This window comes from Erpetoichthys calabaricus, chromosome 4 (assembly GCF_900747795.2).
Source record: "Erpetoichthys calabaricus chromosome 4, fErpCal1.3, whole genome shotgun sequence".
NCBI lineage: Eukaryota > Metazoa > Chordata > Cladistia > Polypteriformes > Polypteridae > Erpetoichthys > Erpetoichthys calabaricus.
In genome coordinates, this window is record NC_041397.2 from 157,574,444 (window position 1) to 157,595,505 (window position 21,062).

Sequence of the window (21,062 nt, forward strand, 5' to 3'; positions counted from 1 at the left end):
GGCATCTACTTTCAGAGCTTAATCAACTTCCATTGCTACAGAAAAACTGTACAGTAACTCTCTGCTTGTTTTCTGAAAAAGGTCTATTTGAACAACTCTGAAAATTATATTTTTCAGTTTTGAATAACCTAAACACTTTTTTTTCTTTACCCTCTGGCACTTTACTGCTTATCATTGTTATGCACTGGATTTGAACTGCTTAAATTCCAAAAAAAAAAAAAAAAAAATGGAAAAATAGAACTTCTAAAACTTTTCACTTTGTCTTCTTCCAGTCTGCAAGAAAAGAATGGATCTACTGTTTTATTAAGCTCTGTATGTTTTCAAGCTACACATTTAAAATACATGCAGCTCACCTGTGTTCACAAATTATAATATAACATGCTGATATGCAGAGTCATCACAAAGGCCCAGTCATTAAGATGGTCTTACTTGTATTTCATATTGTAGCACTGGGCTGTTGTGGTGCTTGCTGACACAAGGTGCCAATGGATATTTTACATTGTTATTTTAGGTAGCTCCCTCACTGTTGCTGCTCTAGTTGAAATTCTTATACAGCGTTGTAGGCTTGCAATTTTTGTCTGTTGCTCTGCAGCTGGGAGTTTAGCTGCTTAGCTTGATGGAATGGCAACTCATACTATGGGGTGACTCATCCCTCAGAAATGTAAAAATTAAGACTAGTTTTCCTTCTTTCATTATATGAAATATTTGCACAAGCCAACTCTATGCTTAGGATTCAGTAATAGAGCCTAGTCCACAAGTACCCGGGTAAATTTTAATACAGGAGCTCTCCTCCTTCATTCTTAAAAAAAAAAAATCCTGTCCACAGCACAGCATTTTTTTTTTAACCTCCATCTGCATGAAAACGCAAACATTCACTGTCAAGAGCATGCCAAAACAACAGGCGGTAAAGCAGCTCACTCAAAGACAGCAGAAATGTTCTTGACAAATGAAACTTCTCTCACCATTCTTCAGCAACAACCACTTCACTCTCAAAGTTGTCCCACCAACTAAGGGGTCCAATTGGGTCTTGTTCAAAACCGGTGATGTTGATGGCTTGGTCTGTGTTGTTGGAGTGTTCAATATTACAGTGCCTTCTTGTTAACGAGGAAAAGAAAATCTGAGCACATTTCTCCAGTTTTGATGTCACTATACTGGTTACCTGTGTCATTCAGGATTGACTTTAAAATTCTGCTTATGGTTTATAAAGCCTTAAATAATCTCGCTCCATCTTATATATCGGAATGTCTGACACCTTATATTCCAAATCGTAACCTTAGATCCTCAAATGAGTGTCTCCTTAGAATTCCAAGAGCAAAGAAGTGGTGAGGCGGCCTTCTGCTGTTATGCACCTAAAATCTGGAATAGCCTGCCAATAGGAATTCGTCAGGCTAATACAGTGGAGCACTTCAAAAAACTGCTGAAAACACATTATTTTAACATGGCTTTCTCATAACTTCACTTTAATTTAATCTTGATACTCTGTATATCCAATTCATTATAATAACTATTCATGGAGGCTCTAAAATCCGTACTAACCCCTACTCTCTCTACTGTTTCTTTTTCCGGTTTTTTTTGTGGTGGCGGCTTGCGCCACCACCATCTACTCAAAGCACTGTGATGTTCCAGCATTGATGGATTAAATGCCAGAAGTCTGCATGACCATCATCATCAAGTCCTTCCGTGAGAACCTTAAATACAAAGAGGACTATTTCATTTTTGTTAGGTAGAATGCCCAGAGGGGACTAGGCGGTCTCGTAGCCTGGAACCCCTGCAGATTTTATTTTTTTCTCCAGCTGTCTGGAGTTTTTTTTTTTGTTTTTTCTGTCCTCCCTGGCCATCGGACCTTACTCTTATTCTATGTTAACTAATGTTGTCTTATTTTACTTTCTTACTTTGTCTTTTATTTTTCTTTTCTTCATTATGTAAAAACTTTGAGCTACTTTTTTGTATGAAAATGTGCTATATAAATAAATGTTGCTGTTGTTTCATAGCTCATTCTGACGCTTCTGTTGCACAATATAGTGTGACACTTGGGTCACAGATTTGCACAGAAACACAGGAGATTGTAGAGACAGAAACTTTATTTAAACACTTCAAACGAACATATGTCTCTTTCAAAAGTAAAATAAACTCCATGTGAAGACAGAGGAGACAGTTCTGTCTCTCAATTAAAAGAATGCAAAAACATCTTCTTCATCATAGGGGTGCACGTCAGGAACGGGACCCCCAACAGGAGCAGAGGATGTCTGGAGGAGGAGAGAGAGAGAAAGGAAAGAGCCAAAAAGGACAGGTGCTGATCAGGCTTTTAAGTATGTGAAGCACCATGCGAGATGCATATCATGCGACAGAGCAACAGTACCAGTCCAGCAAGTAAGGGAGCAAAGAGGAGGTAAACTGTATTTATTCCCATTGTATCAGCGTTTAAGAGGGGGATTTGGAGGAGCGTCCATGTCTTCTAAGGGTGCGTTCAGCCCCCCTGTTCACAATAGTGATACAGTAATTGTACATTTAACACTAGAATTACCAGAGCCTACGAAAAAACTTGTAGATCCGGCCCACCTTAAATCCGTTTGCACCTCTCCCTCAGCGTCTTTTGTCCTGTAAATGTGCCGATAAAGACAAGCAGCAAGCAGCCTGTTATTCCATCCCCCCACCACCGCAGACCGTGCACAAAGTTCTCCCAGCTCATGCCTTGATTTATTATCTGGGAGTGAAGTGCTGGAATTTTAGAGTGGAAGTAATAGATCGTTATTTGTAACACATGCATTTCATGTGTTCCGTTTCTACAATAATCTGTGTAAACACATTGTTAAAACAGAAACGTTTTTCATGTTTTAGTAGTAAATGATAAAATGTTGGCATAAACTATATAATGTGTGAAGTCTGAAGTCCAAAGATCAAATAAACACCTTCACAAAAGGTTCAAGGGTAAGGCATCAGCTTCTGTGGTGTAGCGGTAAGATTTGCAGACTTCTGATCAAGAGTCCCCGGTTCAATCCCGACTGACTCCTATATTTGCCGTTTTCAGTAGTGAGCTGCTCTTATTGTTAATATTATACAGTACACTGTGACAGATAGGGGGCGCTATTGCTCCCTTGAACCCTCTGATCAGACACCAGGCACCAGATAAAAGTCCAAATTATTATTTTATTAGGACAATAATGTGCACCAAGCACTCTCCACTCCACTATACTCATAAATCACTACAATAATCAATAAACAATAACAATCCTCCACTCCCAGACGTGTTGCCACCCTTCCTCCTGACTCAGCTTGTCCGTCTGGGATTTCCCAGAGTCCTTTATAGTCCTTGACCCGGAAGTGCTTCTGAACCCTCAGTCCATGTGACTTCCTAGCACTTCCGGGTCAGATGAAAGCTCTTTTTTTTCATCCTGGAAGTACGTAATTTCCTCTGTCGTTGTAACTAAGACGTACTTCCGGGTTATAGGGGAAATAGAAGTCCTTGATCCTTCCTGCAGCGTCCCCTAGAGGCCCCCATGGTATCCAGCAGGGTTGTGATGTAAAACTCCACTGTCCATGATGCCCTGCTGGAACTCGGGGCACCCCTATGTTTCAAGAAGGGCTCCACCTGGTGGCCTGGGGGTACTGGCCGGGATGAACGGCCGGCCATATCCCACAACACGCATACATTTGGTTTGCTTCTGTAACAGACGGTGTACATTTATAGTACTTGTGAAAGTTACCGTCTTATTTTCACTTTTATTCTCTCAGTCATGATCATGATACATACTACTTCCCCCCCAAACCCTCCTCATCCCCCCGAAGGGATCTGACGCTGATAGTTTTTATTTGAAACTGGGAATAACTGTAGATGTGAGTGGTGTTTTGAGGCAATGGAACTGGATGTTCTCTGAACTGGAGGGATAAAAGCTGACACACAAACGCAGGTAAATCTGCCTTCTTCATATCTCACCGTCACTTGATTTTTTTTTATTCAGTTTTATTGAGTGTTAATGCTCATGCTGAATTAGTATGCACCTTATGGTCTATGATGTCAAAGACGCACTGCCAAAAAAAAAACCAGAGACATAGGTATATATGATATTTGGAATTATTCATTTTATGACCTGTATAGTACATTTCGGAAAACATGTAGTATGTATCGTAATCGTGACTGAGAGAATAAAAGTGAAAATAAAACTGTAATTTTCACAAGTACTATAAATGTCCACCGTCTGTTATGGACGCAAACCAAATGTATGTGAGTACTGTATAATATTAACAATAAGAGCAGCTCACTACTAAAAACAGCAAATATAGGAGTCTGTCGGGAACGAACCAGGGAACTCTTTATTACAAGTCAGCAAATCTTACCGCTTTGCCACAGAAGCTGTTGTATTGTCCTTGAACCTCTTGTGAAAGTGTTTATTTGATCTTTGGACTTCAGGGTTCACATATTATTAAGTTTATGTCAACATTTTCTCATTTACTACTAAAATATGAAAAATGTTTCTGTTTTAACAATGTGTTTACACAGATTATTGTAGAAACGGAACACACATAAAATGCATGTGTTCCAAATAACGATCTATTATTTCCACTCTAAAACTCCAGCACTTCACTCCCAGATCATCAAGGCATGAGCTGGGAGAACTTTGTACACGTTCTGCAGTGGTGGGGGGATGGAATAGGAAGCTGCTTACTGCTTATCTTTATCGGCACATTTAAAGGACAAAAGACACTGAGGGAGAGGTGCGAACGGATTTAAGGTGGGCCAGATCTACTACTTTTTTCGTAGGCTCTGATAATTTTAGTGTTAAATGCAAACATCTAAAAAGTGCCGTTAACAAGGCTAACACCAGCACTATTTAAGCTATGCCCGCCATTGCACGGAACTGCCTCACATCAATAAAACATATAATGGCACACACACTGATGTCAATCTGATGTTACAAAAACTCCTAATTTCCCAGTCTAAACATAAATACTGAAGACGGAGTTTCTTCACCCTGGAAGGAGTTTTTCAAAAGGTCTGTTTTTAGGGACCTAAAGTGCAGTTTGTATGTGGACGAAAGGCCAAAATGCATACAAAAAGCTATGTTTTAAAAATATACCCTGATTCATATGGGCTAGGCCTCAGAAAGTTATACCCAAAATAAAAAAGAAGTGGTCAGATATCAAAGTCGACATGAAAAGGCAAGTGGCAGCCCATCGTCTGAAAAAAAAAGTCTTATGTCGAGATTAATATTGTACTTTGTTATTAAAGTACAACAAAAGTTACTTTTAAAATCAATGTTTAAATTTCTAGAGTTTCTCAAACCCCACTGTAATTAAAGTAGCATGTTAAATGTTTAGCATTCTAAGTGATCCTCCGACCCAGTCGTTCATTGCTATATGCTTCTTAAATGGGCTTTCTCTTACACTGACAGGACTGTCCAGGCAGTGATCACTACACAATATTCATAATCATTCATAAACATTTTATAATACTAAATGTATACTTGATACATTTTCATGATAAAATGCATTGAAGCATGCATTAAGCATGTGGGGACATGTTGGCACAGCAGTAGCGATGAGCTGGCAACCCATCCATGGATTGTTTCTGCCTTGCACACAATTCTTGCTGGGACAGGCATGACCCAGGATAGAGTAATTTATTGCAACTGTTTTGTTTCTGTAAAATATATCAACCCCCAATTCCTCTTCTTCCATTTTCTTTCTCCATGTAACCAATCGGCACACAATAAGCATGTGTAATATATGTAATACTAGCTGTAAGCTTAGAGAGCAGACTTCAAAACTTTTAAGGAAGACTGAAAAATCTTCATTATGCATGTTTAATTATTCCATCCATCCATCCATCCATCCATCCATCCATCCATCCATCCATCCATCCATCCATCCATCCATCCATCCATCCATCCATCCATCCATCCAGGGATGCACCAATCCCAGCAAGCATCAAGCGCAAGGCAGGAACAATCCCTGGATGGGGCACTAGCTCATCACAGGGTGAATACGAGCACGTACATACACTAGTAGTGTCTATTTAGCATCATCAAATCCCCTCCAAGCCTTTGGATGGAAACTGAAGCATGTAGAGCAAACCCACCAGGAAAACAAATGCCAAATGGGGAAACCTGGGATGTAACCCCCCATTACTGTAAGGCAGCAGTGCTTCTGCCATGCCACCATGACCCCACATGTTTAGCAGTATGAAGTTAACAACTTATGTGTAAAATGGAATATACATACTTTAATACATTTCTTGTATACATCCTAGTATTCAAGCACACATCCTCCAAGAGGAAAGCTCTTGGAAACCTAAATTGACTTAGAAGTCAGTCATCATCATGGGACAAGAAGTCAGTATGCTTTCTAAATAATTCTTTCATTTGTGGTGCCTTCTAACAATTCTAAAGCAGCCATGGTAGTTGGAATAGTTTGGCCATTCCATACACAATTACATTGTTATAGAATGATTACAATCAAGTGAATTCAATTTGTAAAGGATATGTAATTAATTTTAGTGTATCTGATAAATCCTGCATCATGGATGCAAATCTAAAAAAGAAAGGCAGACCACACAGAAACTGTAGGCCTGCTTTGATGCTTTCATATGCACAGTTTATACATGAGGCCCCTCGTCTCTAAATATTTCATTGATTTAGTACTTAAGAATTGTTTTCATTGTTCTATCAAATTCCACATTTTTTGCTTTTTTTGAAGTTTTTACTAATGTAAATCACCTTGAGATTAATTTAATTGTGCTATATGAATAAAATGAATTATTATTATAATTGATGTTGTTAAAGCACATGTAGTAAAATACTACATTCAATGATATACCAAATGCGAAGCTTAAACTCCAAAGCACTTTCTTAGAATTTTCTGTATTAGACTAAGCCTAAAGTGTCATTTACAAGTTAAAGTGGTCATGATAATATCTGACAAAACAATTTGCTTTTTAAGATTACATTCAAATTGCAAAATCTTCTACAAATTTTGGAAATTGTAAATATAAAATAACATGATTTGGATTTAAATCTGATTTATTTCCTGAAATGCAAAACATAGCCATTTTAAAAGAATTAAGTATTTTCAATAATGACTTTTTCTACTTCAAACTGAGTTAATGTTGTTTTGTACTTAAATCACATAGTATACGTGTTGTCTTTACTATGCTTTAGATTGTGTGTTTCTTAAATTTGTGTAGCATTATAAACTGTAAATGGGAAAGCCTTTATTTGAAATAAATAAATAAAATAAATGATGGAATTTTTTTAAATATTGAACTCCCATGTTATTTGCATATATGCAACATCAGGAAGCTGCTGCAGTTACGTTTCTCTTGAGTTCTAATATACAGTAGTGGCTCACCCTCATCTAACATTTAGAAATACTAACTAAGCTTGTCTACATCTTATTTCACTTTTTTTTATAGTTTTCAATCATGATGTAATCAAAGACTAATGCAAATTAGATACAAAATCCTTCACGGAATGAAGATGAAATTCAAAAGGAAGTAATTTTGAGTACATTAAAAAATGTATTACATTTTTTCATACAAACATTTTAATTGAACATTTAAATTTATTACAAAGAATATTTTAAGTATTATTTTATTCACATCACTACATAATAAATCTTTACTTAGCATGTGCTATGCCATTCACACTGATCAATGCTAACCTGTTCTATATCACCATTTTTCCTTGATTTGTATATAAATTCTCCAATGGCTACAAAGACAGAAAGAACAAGTCCTGCTGCAAGTACAATAAAAATTCCTCCAATATTTTCAACACCCAAAGCACTGGCTTCTTTGCTGTCTTCTTCTGGGCAGCCATTACCTCGCCACCATTTTTCCTTCATCATGTGTAACTTGCCTTCCTCTTGTAATTGTAGAATTGCAATTGTGACTTTATCTCTGTAAGGTGAACCTAAAATAAAATGTAAAATAAACCATTTGGTGTAGTGTTTCAGTTTTTATTTGTTAAGAAGCAAGTATTAATTTACTGTATATCCTTGTATAGAGAGAGAATGATTGTCACTAACACATCCAATTAAATTTTTATTACTGACATCTACTAATTTCTTAAGGGTTTAACGAAAGTTGTTTAAAAATGTTTAAACATTTAGAATATCACAACTCATGTTATGATATTTTACTTTCCAATATAATAGGCAACAATAATCAAGCAACAAAAACAGAATGCTTTGAGATGGTCTGAGAAAATGAAATGCATATCATTCACAGAAAGTGGTACATATATACTGGATTGTTTTGTTTGAGGATGCTCTTGCACTAAAAAGGTAAGAAGTTAAATAAATGAAAATTATTGAGAAACAGACTCATTTGAAAAGATTATATTTTTGATCATAAAACATTTTTGTATTTTTCAATGTGTGTAATTGGGGGACTGTGTAAGGACTTTTGTTTCACTCTAAATTTTTTAAAATTAAAATTATTTGAGTAAAATGTATTTAGTGAAAAGAAAAAATATTAGAAATGTAATATGAAAGAACAAATTGAACCTTTTAAAAATGAAACTACTTACCAATGGGTGTCCCAACACCATAGCCCTTTGAATCAATGAGTCCTCCAATTTGAGTAAGGTTACAGTTTCTCTGAGTAACATACTCAATGCTGGTAGACTCCATCAAAAGTGCATAATCAGTTGTCAGAACTCGCTGAATACCCTCGTCATTATTCTTCACTAAAGCTGTTTGCTGTCGGCTACTCATAAATGCCCACATTTTTTCATATGTAGAAATTTTGGATTTCTGTTAGGAGGAAACAAAAGAGTAAGACTGTCTAATGTTGATAAAACATTACATTGATAATATTAAAAAGGCAAGTTTACTCATAAATATTATATTCAGGGAGTTCTTTAACAATGCAGATATTAACTGAGCTAAACCTGCAAATCGCACAGCACAAGAGCAGGAATTTTTAGAAGTAATCAGTGACTCTTTTTTAACACAATAAGTTAAAGCATCAATGTGTGGTGAAGCCTATCTGGATTTAGTATTTTGAAATAATCGGGACAGAATTGAGGATGTAAAGGTGATTGAACCACTAGGTTCAAGTGACCATAATATAATACAATTCTCGGTGTTTAGTAAGAGTGCAGATACAAAGATTAAAATTGTTAATTTTAACTTTGGTAGGGCAAAATTTTGAGCAGATGCTGCAAAGTCTTAAAAGGATAAACTTCAATAAGCTTTTAAGTGTGGATATAGTCAAAGAGCAGTGGAACATGTTTAAAGACATTTTTCATATAATGCAGGACAGATACATGCTAAAATTAGGAATTAGTATGAAATTAAAAAAAAACTGTATAATGGGTTAATAAGGAGTTGAAAAGAAACTGCAAAGGAAAAAAAGAGTTGTATAATGCATATAAAACCTATAAATCCAATGCAATTTGTGGGGCGTATGAGAGTATGATGGCATTAAGAAGGATATTGGGGAAGCTAGCAGACAGTTGGAGACAAATATAGCAGATAAGGTGAAAGATGACCCAACAAGGTTCTTTCAGTATTTTAGTAGAAAAAGAACAGTTAAGGAGGAAGAAAAGTGTAACAGGAATTGTACATGGGAAGTATAAAATGCAGATAGTGAAATAAAAGATGCTTCATACTTGCATTTTTCTAAGATCTTTACATGTGAGGAAGTAGAGGTTTCCCAGAGGTAAAAGGGACTACTAAGGAGGTAGTGAGAAATTTGGAAATTGTGGAGGCTGAAATCAGTCAAATCATCAGGACCAGATTAAATTTATCTTTGAGTTCCTAAGGAATTTATCAAGTACAAATATAAACCCTTAATAAACACTTTAAGGAGTCACCATAGTCTGAGCAAATTCTGAAGGACTGGGACAAGGCAAATATATAACCATTTAAAAGAAAAAGGGTGGCCAGAGAAATCTAAACAACTACAGGCCAGTAAGCTTAAGAAGCATATCAGGTAAAGTAATGGAAGGAATTATTAAAGAAAAGATTGAGCAGGATTTTGGTCTCGTCAGTTACAGGAGATGGACATCTAAAGCGGAACTCCGTTAGCAGCAGCTTTATTTTCTCATGTATTTCTTATTATTTAGACGTATCCTGTATTTACCCAACCCAAGGAACTTCCACTAGAATATATAAACATGAGTAACAAAAAGAGAAGTCAGAAAGAACCGGAAAAGAGACTTAAAACTGCATCAAAGTCTGGACAGACATCCGGCCCGAGTACGAGGTATGGCCTCTCAGAGACTGACCTGGAACAGGCAGACGAATGAGCAGACTTCCTAGGACCCCACTCCACGGCGTCATCTCCTGTCGAGAGTGAAAATGGGAGCGAGACTGCAAGTGATACAGGCCACGATGGATCGCCGATTTCTGAGGATCATTCAAGACTAGAAAAGGCGATGCAATACGTGCTCTCATCTATTCATCGCGAGCCCGCAGCATCTGCTGTAACAGGAGCTGCAATTCCACTCGCAGAGCACGAAAGCCAAAGCGAACTGTCCGAAATGAAAGAGATGATCGCTACACTGGCTACGGTCATAAGTGAGCCTAAGAAGGATAACAAAAACCGTGAAATGCGTCTATTTAAACGTTTTGACGCGACCTTTAAAGGCATCTTGGAGAAATTAGAGGAACACATTGAAGAAAATAGATCCAAACTGAAAAAACTTGCCGATCAGATGAATGACGTTACAGATCATCTGGAAGACGTTAAGCAGGCATTCACGGCTCGAGTTGAAACAGCGGAACAATTGGCGTCTAACGCCGATGAAAAAGTTACAGCTGCGAATTCCGAATGCAAAAAACTCGGAGACAGACTTGCGGCCCTGGAAGATGGGTGCAGAAGAAATAATATAAGAATTGAAGGTATACCTGAGAAATGAGAAAGCTCAAACCCAGTGAAATTTGCAGTAGACTTAATCTCTAAAATAATTGGAGGTGACTTTAAATTAGATACCGAGATAGCAGCAGCTTATCGCATACTCAGATCAAGTACCTTTAAACCTAGGTCTTTTATTGTCCACTTCAAGCGACTACGATGTAAGCTTGATGTGATGGCACTTCTCAGACACAAGCAAGAGATCATATTTGAAAATAATCTCATTCATATTTTCCCCGACTTCTCACCATTAACAGCTGCAAAACGCGCAGCCTACTTTTACTTTAATCTGCTACGGAAAGCCGATATCAAATACAGTAATCCCTCGCTACTTCGCGGTTCACGACTTCGCGGGTTTTTAAATACAAGTGATTGCCCGCCTATCGCGGAAGTTATGTTCCAGACCCATCAGCAACAGGAGAAAATCCGCGATATAGAAAGACCATATAAATAAACATTTTTATAGTTTATGCCTTAAAATACCCATCCCACATGCTTTAAACACATGTAAACTTATACAACATATTTTGTTAACACATATGATATGTGGATGTCGGGCTAAGGATATGAGTAACATCTCACTATTATAAAACATTTTAACTTCACGCAAGACAAGACAGTGAGACAGGAAAATTGGTGATGTACAGGCTTTTAAATTATTGACAGGCAGAGCGACAAGCAGCACAAAGCCAGCACAAAGTCCACTTCTCCTTAGCGTTCATTCAGCTCCCCACCCCCTTGACAATGCGAACTGCGCCTCCGGGGAGGGGGGTTTGAGCGAACTTGCGTTCAGCCCTCACACACACATTCCTCCTCCTTCCGAACGCGCAGAGCGACAAGCAGGCATTTTGGCAGAAGCAGCACAAAGTCCATTTCTGCTCAGCGTGAGTTCAGCTGCCCCCCTTCACAAAGCGAGTGCTGACACATTGACATCTGATCGCTGCGTGCAGTGTGCAGTGTTGGTCTGAGGTGTTTAAGAATGTAGAAAGTGTTTAAGAGCATAGGAAGTGTTTATAAGAGTGTGGGAAAGGTTAACAAGAGAGCGAGAAAGGTTTATAAGAGTGTGGGAAGGGTTTATAAAGCCTTAAAATATGTATAAATAATAAAATAAATATAGGTCGCTACTTCGCGGATTTTCACCTATCGCAGGGGGCTCTGGAACGTAACCCCCGCGATAGGTGAGGGATTACTGTACAGCCTCTTGTATCCTGCCAAACTGAAAGTGGAAGTTCAAGACAAATATTAAGAAAAGGAATTAAAGAAGCTGTTCCCGACACTCTTTTGAAAGTTAATAAGGAGCCGTATTCTGTCATGGCATGGGAAGGACCCATCATCTGCTGTCGGATCCACTTTTAAAGAGACTGGTATTATAATTATACATCCTTTTCTTTACTTGGACACTATATGTTTATGTCTTAATTACAGTTATAGACGTGAGTGTGTGGAAGTGTGGAAGTAATTAAAGTAGGATTTGTTTGGTTTTTTTTTTTTTTTTACTACCCTAAAGTAGACTGTTTAACATCATACCCTTGGTTTATTGCTATTTCTACTATTGCATTAGGATCTACTATGTTTATCCTAGACCACTTTTTAAAATCATTCCCAGGGTTCATTATTTTATTATCTTAATATCTTAAAATTGCTGAAGATTATTTTAAGCTTAAAGACTGTTAATGATTATATTTTTGGCAGATAGTATTTAGACTTCAGCTGCAATAGATATCTCTACTTTGTTTTAATTCTCCAATGCCGCTGCTGGGGGGGGCTTGTTTTGTTTTGGACGTGCTCTGTCTGTTTGTATATCAGAGGACTGGGACACTGCAAAGTGGGATCAAGCCTCATGCAGGGAGGCAAAATGGGGGGGTGGGGGGATAAAGAGGGGAGAGAAGGAGAGCAGGCTATATCTAATCTATTCTTCTAATCTTTATAACTATAAATATCAACGTAACAATAGGCTATATGGCAATAACTCATGGGGAAATTTGAAATTAAGATTAAAACTGCCTCACTACCAGTTAAGACTATAAAATGACATTAAAAACTCAGAATCAATGTCTCCATGATGGGACATTTAACTTTGTGAGCTGGAATGTTAAAGGCCTGGATCACGAATTAAAGAGAAAGAAAGTATGCTCTGACCTAACAGGCTTAAACGCTAAAATAGTATTTTTACAGGAGACCCACTTACTAAGCAAGGATCAGTCCAGACTACAAAAAGACTGGACTGACCAAATGTTCCATTCTAGCTTTACAAGGAAAACTAGAGGGGTGGGAATTCTCATACACAGAACAGTTCCATTTGTAGCATCAGATGTAGTATCGGACCCCGAAGGGAGATATGTGATGGTCATGGGCAACTTGTATAACAGTAAAATGATTCTGATAAATGTTTATTTGCATCCATTCCCAATGTGAACACTCATAATATTATAATGGCTGGGGACTTTAATTGTGTTTTAAATCCACTCTTAGATAGGACTCTTGTGACAGGGGGGACGACATCTAACATTGCAAAGACAATTACACAGTTTGTAACTGACCACAACTTATCAGACCCCTGGAGGTTTCTTAACCCAAACTCAAGAACATATTCGTTCTACTCACCAGTGCATCATAGCTACTCAAGAATTGATTATTTTTTTATAGATAATAACTTCTTGCCTACGATTAAATCGTGCAAATATGACACAATTGTTACCTCCGACCATGCCCCTCTAGTCTTGGAGCTAAAATTGTTAAGCCCCTCACACTCACCTCGCAGATGGCGTCTTAACCCTCTTCTATTGGCAGATGAGAACTGCACAGAATTTATATCCAAACAAATCAGCTTCTTCCTAGAGACAAACACACCCTCAGAGGTTTCTGCAGGAACACTCTGGGAAACTCTAAAGGTCTTCTTAAGAGGACAGATTATCTCATATCTTTCCCACAGAAATAAATTAGAAACCAAGAAACTGTCAGAGCTAAGAAGTGAAATTACTAGAATAGATGAAGAACAAGCCAAGCAACCAAGTAAAGCTCTTCATAGGAAAAGGCAGGCTCTGCATACAGAACTCAACATCTTGACAACTAAAGAAACTGAACAACTTATTTATAAGTCAAGACATCATTACTATGAACACGGAGAAAAAGCTAATAAGCTTTTAGCTCAACAAATTCACAAACAAGAAGTTCGCAATGCAATCCCAGTAATCACCAACGAATGGAGAAGAAATCATTGACCATAAAAATATAATGCACACATTTAGAGATTATTATAAATCCTTATATTCCACTGAGTTGAAACAAGACAACACACAATCTAATGCATTTCTGGATACATTACAGACACCACAAATAGATGCTTTAAGTGCTGAGGAACTGGATATTCCTCTGACCCTATCAGAATTACTAGAAGCTATAAAGTCACTTCAAAGCGGGAAATCAGCAGACCCTGATGGTTACCCCGTAGAATTTTATAAGAAATTCTCCACTCAGCTAGCTCCTCTCTTATTGGCAACACTTACAGAAGCTAGAGACAATCAAATTCTACCTCAAACTTTTCGGCAAGCATTAATCAATGTCTTTCCTAAACAAAATTAGGACTTGTTACAATGTGCATCATACAGACCAATTTCACTCCTGAATAATGATGTTAAGATACTCTCAAAAATCATAGCTAGAAGGATGGAGAAAGTGCTGCCCTCCAAACTACTGTATACCAATCCAGAAGGTTCAGTTTGTATTAACAACATTTGTTCAGACTACTTCAAGCTAGAACGTGGCACCAGACAAGGATGCCCCTTGTCACCATGCTGTTTGCAATCGCCATAGAACCACTGGCGGCTCATGGTCAAAATTCTAATCAGATAAAGGGGATTATCAGAGAAGGACTGGAACAGAAAATTTCTCTATATGCAGATGATATGGTTTTATATATATCAGACCCAGAAAACACTGTGCCTGCAGTTTTAACAGCACTCACAGAATTTCAAAAGATATCTGGTCTCAGAATTAATCTGAATAAAAGTATACTCTTTCCAGTGAATTCACAAGCATATAATATTAGATTGGACACCCTACCTTTTACCATAGCAGATCAGTTTAAATACCTTGAGGTAAATATCACAAGTAAACATAAAGCTCTTTATCAACAAAATTTTGCCGTCTGTATGGAAAAAATGAAGCAAGACTTGCATAGATGGTCAACCCTTCATCTCACTCTAGCCGGAAGAATTAATGTTGTTAAGATGAATATCCTTCCTAAACTTCTTTTTTTATTTCAAACATTCCAATATATATCAATAAATCATTTTTTAAGCAATTAGATTCAACTATAACCTCATTTATTTGGAACTCAAAACACTCACATATCTGAAGAGCGACTATACAAAGACCTCAGGCAGAAGGTGGCATGGCTTTACCTAATTTTCAGTTTTATTACTGGGCAGCAAACACACAAGCCATAAAAACCTGGACACAAATAAATGAACATACACAGGCTTGGCCTGCAATAGAAATAAAATCCTGTAGTACTTCTTTATACTCCCTGCTCTGCGCTCCAATAAATGCAAGTTATCGCAAATACAGTATACTAATAACCCAATTGTGCTTTACTCACTCAGAATATGGAACCAACATAGAAAGCATTTTAAGATGGAACATCTTTTATCTGTGGCATCTCTGCAAGAGAACCACCTCTTTCAACCTTCGCAAGTATATCCAGTTTTTAATACCTGGAAAAGATTTGGGATTAAATTGCTCAGAGATCTTTATATAGACAATATCTTTTCATCCTTTGAACAATTATGTTCCAAATTCAACCTCCCAGCTACACATTTCTTTCACTATCTTCAAATTAGAAAATTTGTTAAACAGAAACTGCCTGATTTTCCTCATCTCATACCCTCCACCATGCTGGAAAAAATACTGTTCAATTTTGAGGAATTAGACACCATTTCTGCATTATATAAAATCTTATTAGAGTCCTTTCCTTTCAAAGATCCAAGAGGACATTGGGAAAAAGATCTCTTAATGAATATATCAGAAAAGGAGTGGAAGGTAGCACTGCAGAGAATTCACTCGAGCTCCATATGCGCAAAGCATAGAATTATTCAACTAAAATTATATATCGAGCTCATCTGTCTCGCTTAAAACTGTCCAAAATGTTTCCAGGGCAAGATCCAACCTGCGAACGCTGCAACCAAGCTCCTGCCTCACTGGGTCACATGTTTTGGGCCTGCAACAAATTAACATCAGTTTGGACCAAAATTTTTAAGTGCCTTTCAGACAGCCTTGGTATCACAATCCCTCCTAACCCATTAACAGCTGTGTTCGGTGTTCTTCCAGACAGACTTGAAGTGGAGAAGGACAAGCAAATGGTGATTGCATTCACTACACTTTTGGCACGCAGACTTATTTTGTTAAATCGGAAGAATCCTAACTCTCCTCTGATAAGTCAGTGGGAAACCGATGTTTTATATTATTTGAAATTGGAAAAAATCTAATTCTCAGTTAGAGGATCTGTACAGAATTTTTTCAAAACCTGGCAGGATCTAATCAATAATATTTTAGAATAAGAAGAAAAAATTATTTCCGCATTTCTTTCCCTTCTTCATTTTTTTTATTTACCTATATATTTTTTTTCCTTTCTTTTGTTTATTTTTGCCCTATTAAAAAGCTCTAAGCAATTCTCCTTTGGCCATGCTCTCCTTCTCAAGGGTGAGGTTTGATTTGTCTTCAGTTCTTTTTTGTATAGATTGATCTATTTGTATGGAATGATTACAATAAAATTAATTAAAAAAAAAAAAAGATTGAGCAGCACATGGCAAGTACAGCAAATACTTAACAATCAGCATGGGTTCAGAAGTGAGAGGTCGTGTTTTAATAATATGCTGGAATTTTAGGATGAAACAGCAAAAGGATATGACCACAGTGCTGCATATGATATCATTTATCTTGACTTTCAGAAAGCATTTGATGCGGTCCCACTAACAGAAGTGGGAGGTCAGGGTGTAGTGTGTGGATGGGTGCAAAATTAGCTAAAAGGGAGAAAGCGGAGGGATATTGTGCAGGAAACCTTGTCAGATTTGGAAGAAGTTAAAAGAGGTGTCCCTTAGGGGTCTGTGCTAGGGCCGCTAGTGTTTTTAATAAATATAAATAATATGGATAGGACTATAAATAAAAAGCTGGTTAAGTTTGGAGATGATACAAATCTAGGTGTATAGCATGTACAGTTCAGGTTTTTCAGCTGACAATACAGATAGCTTCACTTGCCAAAAGTGCTAAGTTAATTTGGTTGGGAAATACACAAATTGGAGGACCATGTTAGGAACTTCACAGCAATTAGGCAAAACAAAAAATTGGATTGACTCATTTTTTTCAGATAATTCGGCTACTTTTGATTCAGCGTCAGTCGCTCTGGATCTAGTGTAGCCAGTACATGGCCAAATTCAATAGCACCAGTTCAGCCACAGGAACAGTGAGTAATAGTGAGATGGGGGGAGTCTAAGAAGTCAAAACTTAGTCTCCTGGCACCCAAGTCATCAGTTCGGTCCCAGAACAGATTCTCAGCACTCTGCAGCACACCTGTGGATCCTGAGAATAGTAAAGTGCTCATAATTGGTGATTCCATAGCATATGCATGGAATGTTAAAATTCCAAACTATATTAAACCAGAAGTTAATGTTAAATGCTTACTGGGGCAAAGATATTTGATTATGAGGCTAAATTGGATATTGCCGATTATGAAGTATCTACCTTATTGCTGCACGTCAGCACTAAAGATATTTATTTACAGTAATCTGGGGTATTAAAGGGTAACTTCATCTCTCTATCACCAAAGCAAAAAGAAAATGTCAGAATTTAATTGTGTTTGGCCTCTTAATGAGGTAATATAGAGGGGTGTGATTTATTGAAAATTGTGTTCCCTTCACTGCTGGCTAGAAACCTGAGGCCTCATGCATAATGCCTTGTGTAGAATTCACACTAAACATGGCATATGGACAAAAGCGGAAATGTGCATACACCCAAAAAAATCCAGATAGATAAATCTGTGCATACGCCAACTTCCATGGTCTTCCACTACATAAATCCAGGTCAGTGTGAAAAGTAACGCACGTGCACGCACCTGCCGCCACTCCCCAACTCCTCCCAGAATTACGCCTCTTTGAATATGCAAATCAATATGAATAGCCCTTAAGCTCAGTCTTCTGTGAAAAGACAATGGCAAAAGCACAGGGGAAAACAGAAGAATTTTAGCGAATACCAAGTGCAGATAAGGAAAAACATACTATTTGTTGGTTTAAACAGTGATATAAACAACAAAAGGAAGTTGATCGAGTGGCATAGAGTGTCAGAGAAACTTGAAAGTTCAAGTCCACAAAGTCGCACAGTGCCTGAAATAAAAAGAAGTTGACAGATATCAAAGTCGCCGTGAAAAGGTGAGTCGTAGCCCACTGTCTGAGAGTCATATGGAAGCTTATTAGAGTACAGAGAAAAAAAAATTAGGGATACAGTGGGAAAAAAGCATGGAACTTTAATCTCTAAATTTCCACTTTAATCACTTAGTTTATTTTGTCATTAAAGTAGAACATCATTAACTTCATCTTAAAATCGTTTAATTTACTAGTTTCTCAAATACCATCATAACTAAAGTAGCATGTTAAATGCTTTGTATTGTATTTGTTCTTCTATGTGTCTGAATCACAACGTGCTTTCTGGCTTTCTCTTCCTCCAACAGGACACAGAATCCATTACATTCGTGATATTACAGTTCTCTGAATAATTTAAATACTGAGATGTATACTTGATATCATTTTCATGATGATAGGAATTAAAGCATGTATTAAACATAGGAACCCGGTGGCACAGTGATAATGATGAGCTGGCGCCCCGTCCAGAGATTATTCCTGCCCATCGGCAAGATGCTTGCTGTGCCGTGCGCGGCCTTCCATGAAATAATTTATTGCAGCAGTACTGTCTCTTTCAAATGTACTAACCCACAATTCCTGTCCTTCCTTTTCTTTCTCCAAGTACCCAATCGCCACACAATCAGCTCTGTGATGTCAAGGTATCTGTAAGTTTAGAATGCCAATTCTTCAAAACTTTTAAGGAACATTGAAATATTTTCATAGTACATATTTAATTATTCCATCCATCTATCCATCCAGTGTCACGTCAGTCCCAGCAAGAATACAAAACGAGGCAGGAACAATCCCTGAACGGGGCACCAGATCATTGCTACCGCTGTCCACCGTGTCCTCACATGTTTAATTATTAACAATATAGATTATTTAAATAATGTTAACATTTTATCTGTATAATGTAATAAACATATTTTGCTGCATTTAATCTTAAAAATGATATTGTCATCATATGTAAATACACACTTTATAAAGTGGCTCAGATTGTACAATATTATAATTGTATTGCAAGTTTACAGTGAGGTAATTGTACTTTTAAGTACAAATAGTTCTACCAGGAGCACTTGATGGACTGATTGAGTGCATTTATAGTTCTTGGGATGAAACTGTTTTTGAACCGCAATGTCCCTACAGGAAAGGCTCTGAAGCATTTGCTGTATGTGAGCAGTTCAATAAACACTGCGCATGGCTGAGGCAGCATATTCTTGATGCTGTACACCGATAATTCTGTTTCCGATCAGCTGCTGTAGAGCTGTGATTCCACACTCAGATACAGTGGGATAAATATTTGACAGTAAAAACACTAAAGCAGCTATGGTATTTGGAAAAGTTTGGCCATTCCATGCACCATTATATTGTGACAGGTTAATTACAATCAGATGTCTTAAACTAATAAACAATATATGGTTAATTTCAGTGTATTTGATAACGCGACATCAGGGATTTGGATCTAAAAAAGAAAGGGAAACCACACTGGAACAAAAGCAATGCTTTGACGTTGGGTGCCGCCAGTTTGCCAAACCAAGGGGAGAACTTACGCACTCCAGGGCTTGAGTTGGCATGAAAATGTGCATGGCTTTACACCATGTTTAGTTTTTATACATCGTGATGTGAGCGTGGAAACGGCCGTACGCAACATTGCTGTTTGTACACACCGTTTATACATGAGGCCTCTGGAGTGCAAATAAAAGTATAGCCTTTGTAAGCATATGGGATGATTTTTTTCTTATGTTTTATTCCAAAATATGGCAGCAAAAGTGTCTGGCTGACTGACCAGAGAACCATTCAGGCCTCAGTCTTGTGATCTTAAATTACAGGCTGTTGTTTATTCAACCTGTTACTATCCTGAAGCTGTCCCCCATAATACCTGTTGTATGGCTTTTTATAAATTACTTGATAAACAAAAACAAGGTGTATAATTAGACCAAGATATAAAACCAGATCCTTCCATGAGGCACCTGTAATAAATAGAAACTTAGTTCAAATTATCCATCCATCCATTATCCAACCCGCTATATACTAATATAGGGGCACGGGGGTCTGCTGGAGCCAATCCCAGCCAACACAGGGCAAGGCAGGAACAAACCCTGGGCAGGGCACCAGCCCACCACAGGGCACACACACACACACACCAAGGACACCTAACCTGCATGTCTTTGGACTGTGAGAGGAAACCGGAGCACCCAGAGGAAACCCACGCAGACACGGGGAGAACATGTAAAATCCACGCAGGGAGAACCTGGGAAGCAAACACAAGTCTCCTTACTGCGAGGCAGCAGCACTACCACTGCGCCACCATGTCGCACAGTTCAAATTACAACAAAAAATTTATCAGAAACACTGATGCAGTTTTAAATGCTGCTTACACTGCACAACAACTTTTTTGAAAAGTCTTGTTCCCTGAAAAGTTTTGGCTGATTGTGAAAGGTACCTACTGGGTATGCACAAATATAGTTTTGGTTTTACTGCATCAAAAAGAGCTCTGAGAAATAGACATTTATATGTTGTGATGGATGGCCAGAAGCTCACCCTGGCCGACACACCCAGGACGCTAGATGGCGTCTTCCCTGCAGCCTAGAGGTGCCCCGGATTCCCGCAGGGCACCATGGGAGTTGGAGTTTGGCACGGTGGGTGCCAGGGAAATGAGGGGATTTATGTTTCTCGTATAGCCCAGAAGTACTCCCAAGTCACGGGGACGGAAGAACAGAAGTACTTCCATCTGACCCGGAAGTGTTAGTGAATCACATGGACATACAGTGCATCCGGAAAGTATTCAGAGCGCATCACTTTTTCCACATTTT

At 37.9% G+C, this 21,062-nt stretch overlaps 1 protein-coding gene across 1 annotated transcript in view; it reads right to left on the reverse strand.

Annotated features, from left to right (window-relative positions):
* Positions 1-7,538: 7,538 nt before the first annotated feature.
* Positions 7,539-21,062, reverse strand: part of LOC114651160 (glutamate receptor ionotropic, kainate 1) — a 694,443-nt gene continuing 680,919 nt past the window's right edge. The window contains exons 15-16 of the mRNA XM_051925745.1: positions 8,526-8,751; positions 7,539-7,907 (exon numbers count right to left, since the gene is read on the reverse strand). Coding sequence (XP_051781705.1) covers positions 7,618-7,907; positions 8,526-8,751 — 516 coding nt within the window. The 3' untranslated portion in view covers positions 7,539-7,617. The remainder of the gene's footprint in view (positions 7,908-8,525; positions 8,752-21,062) is intronic.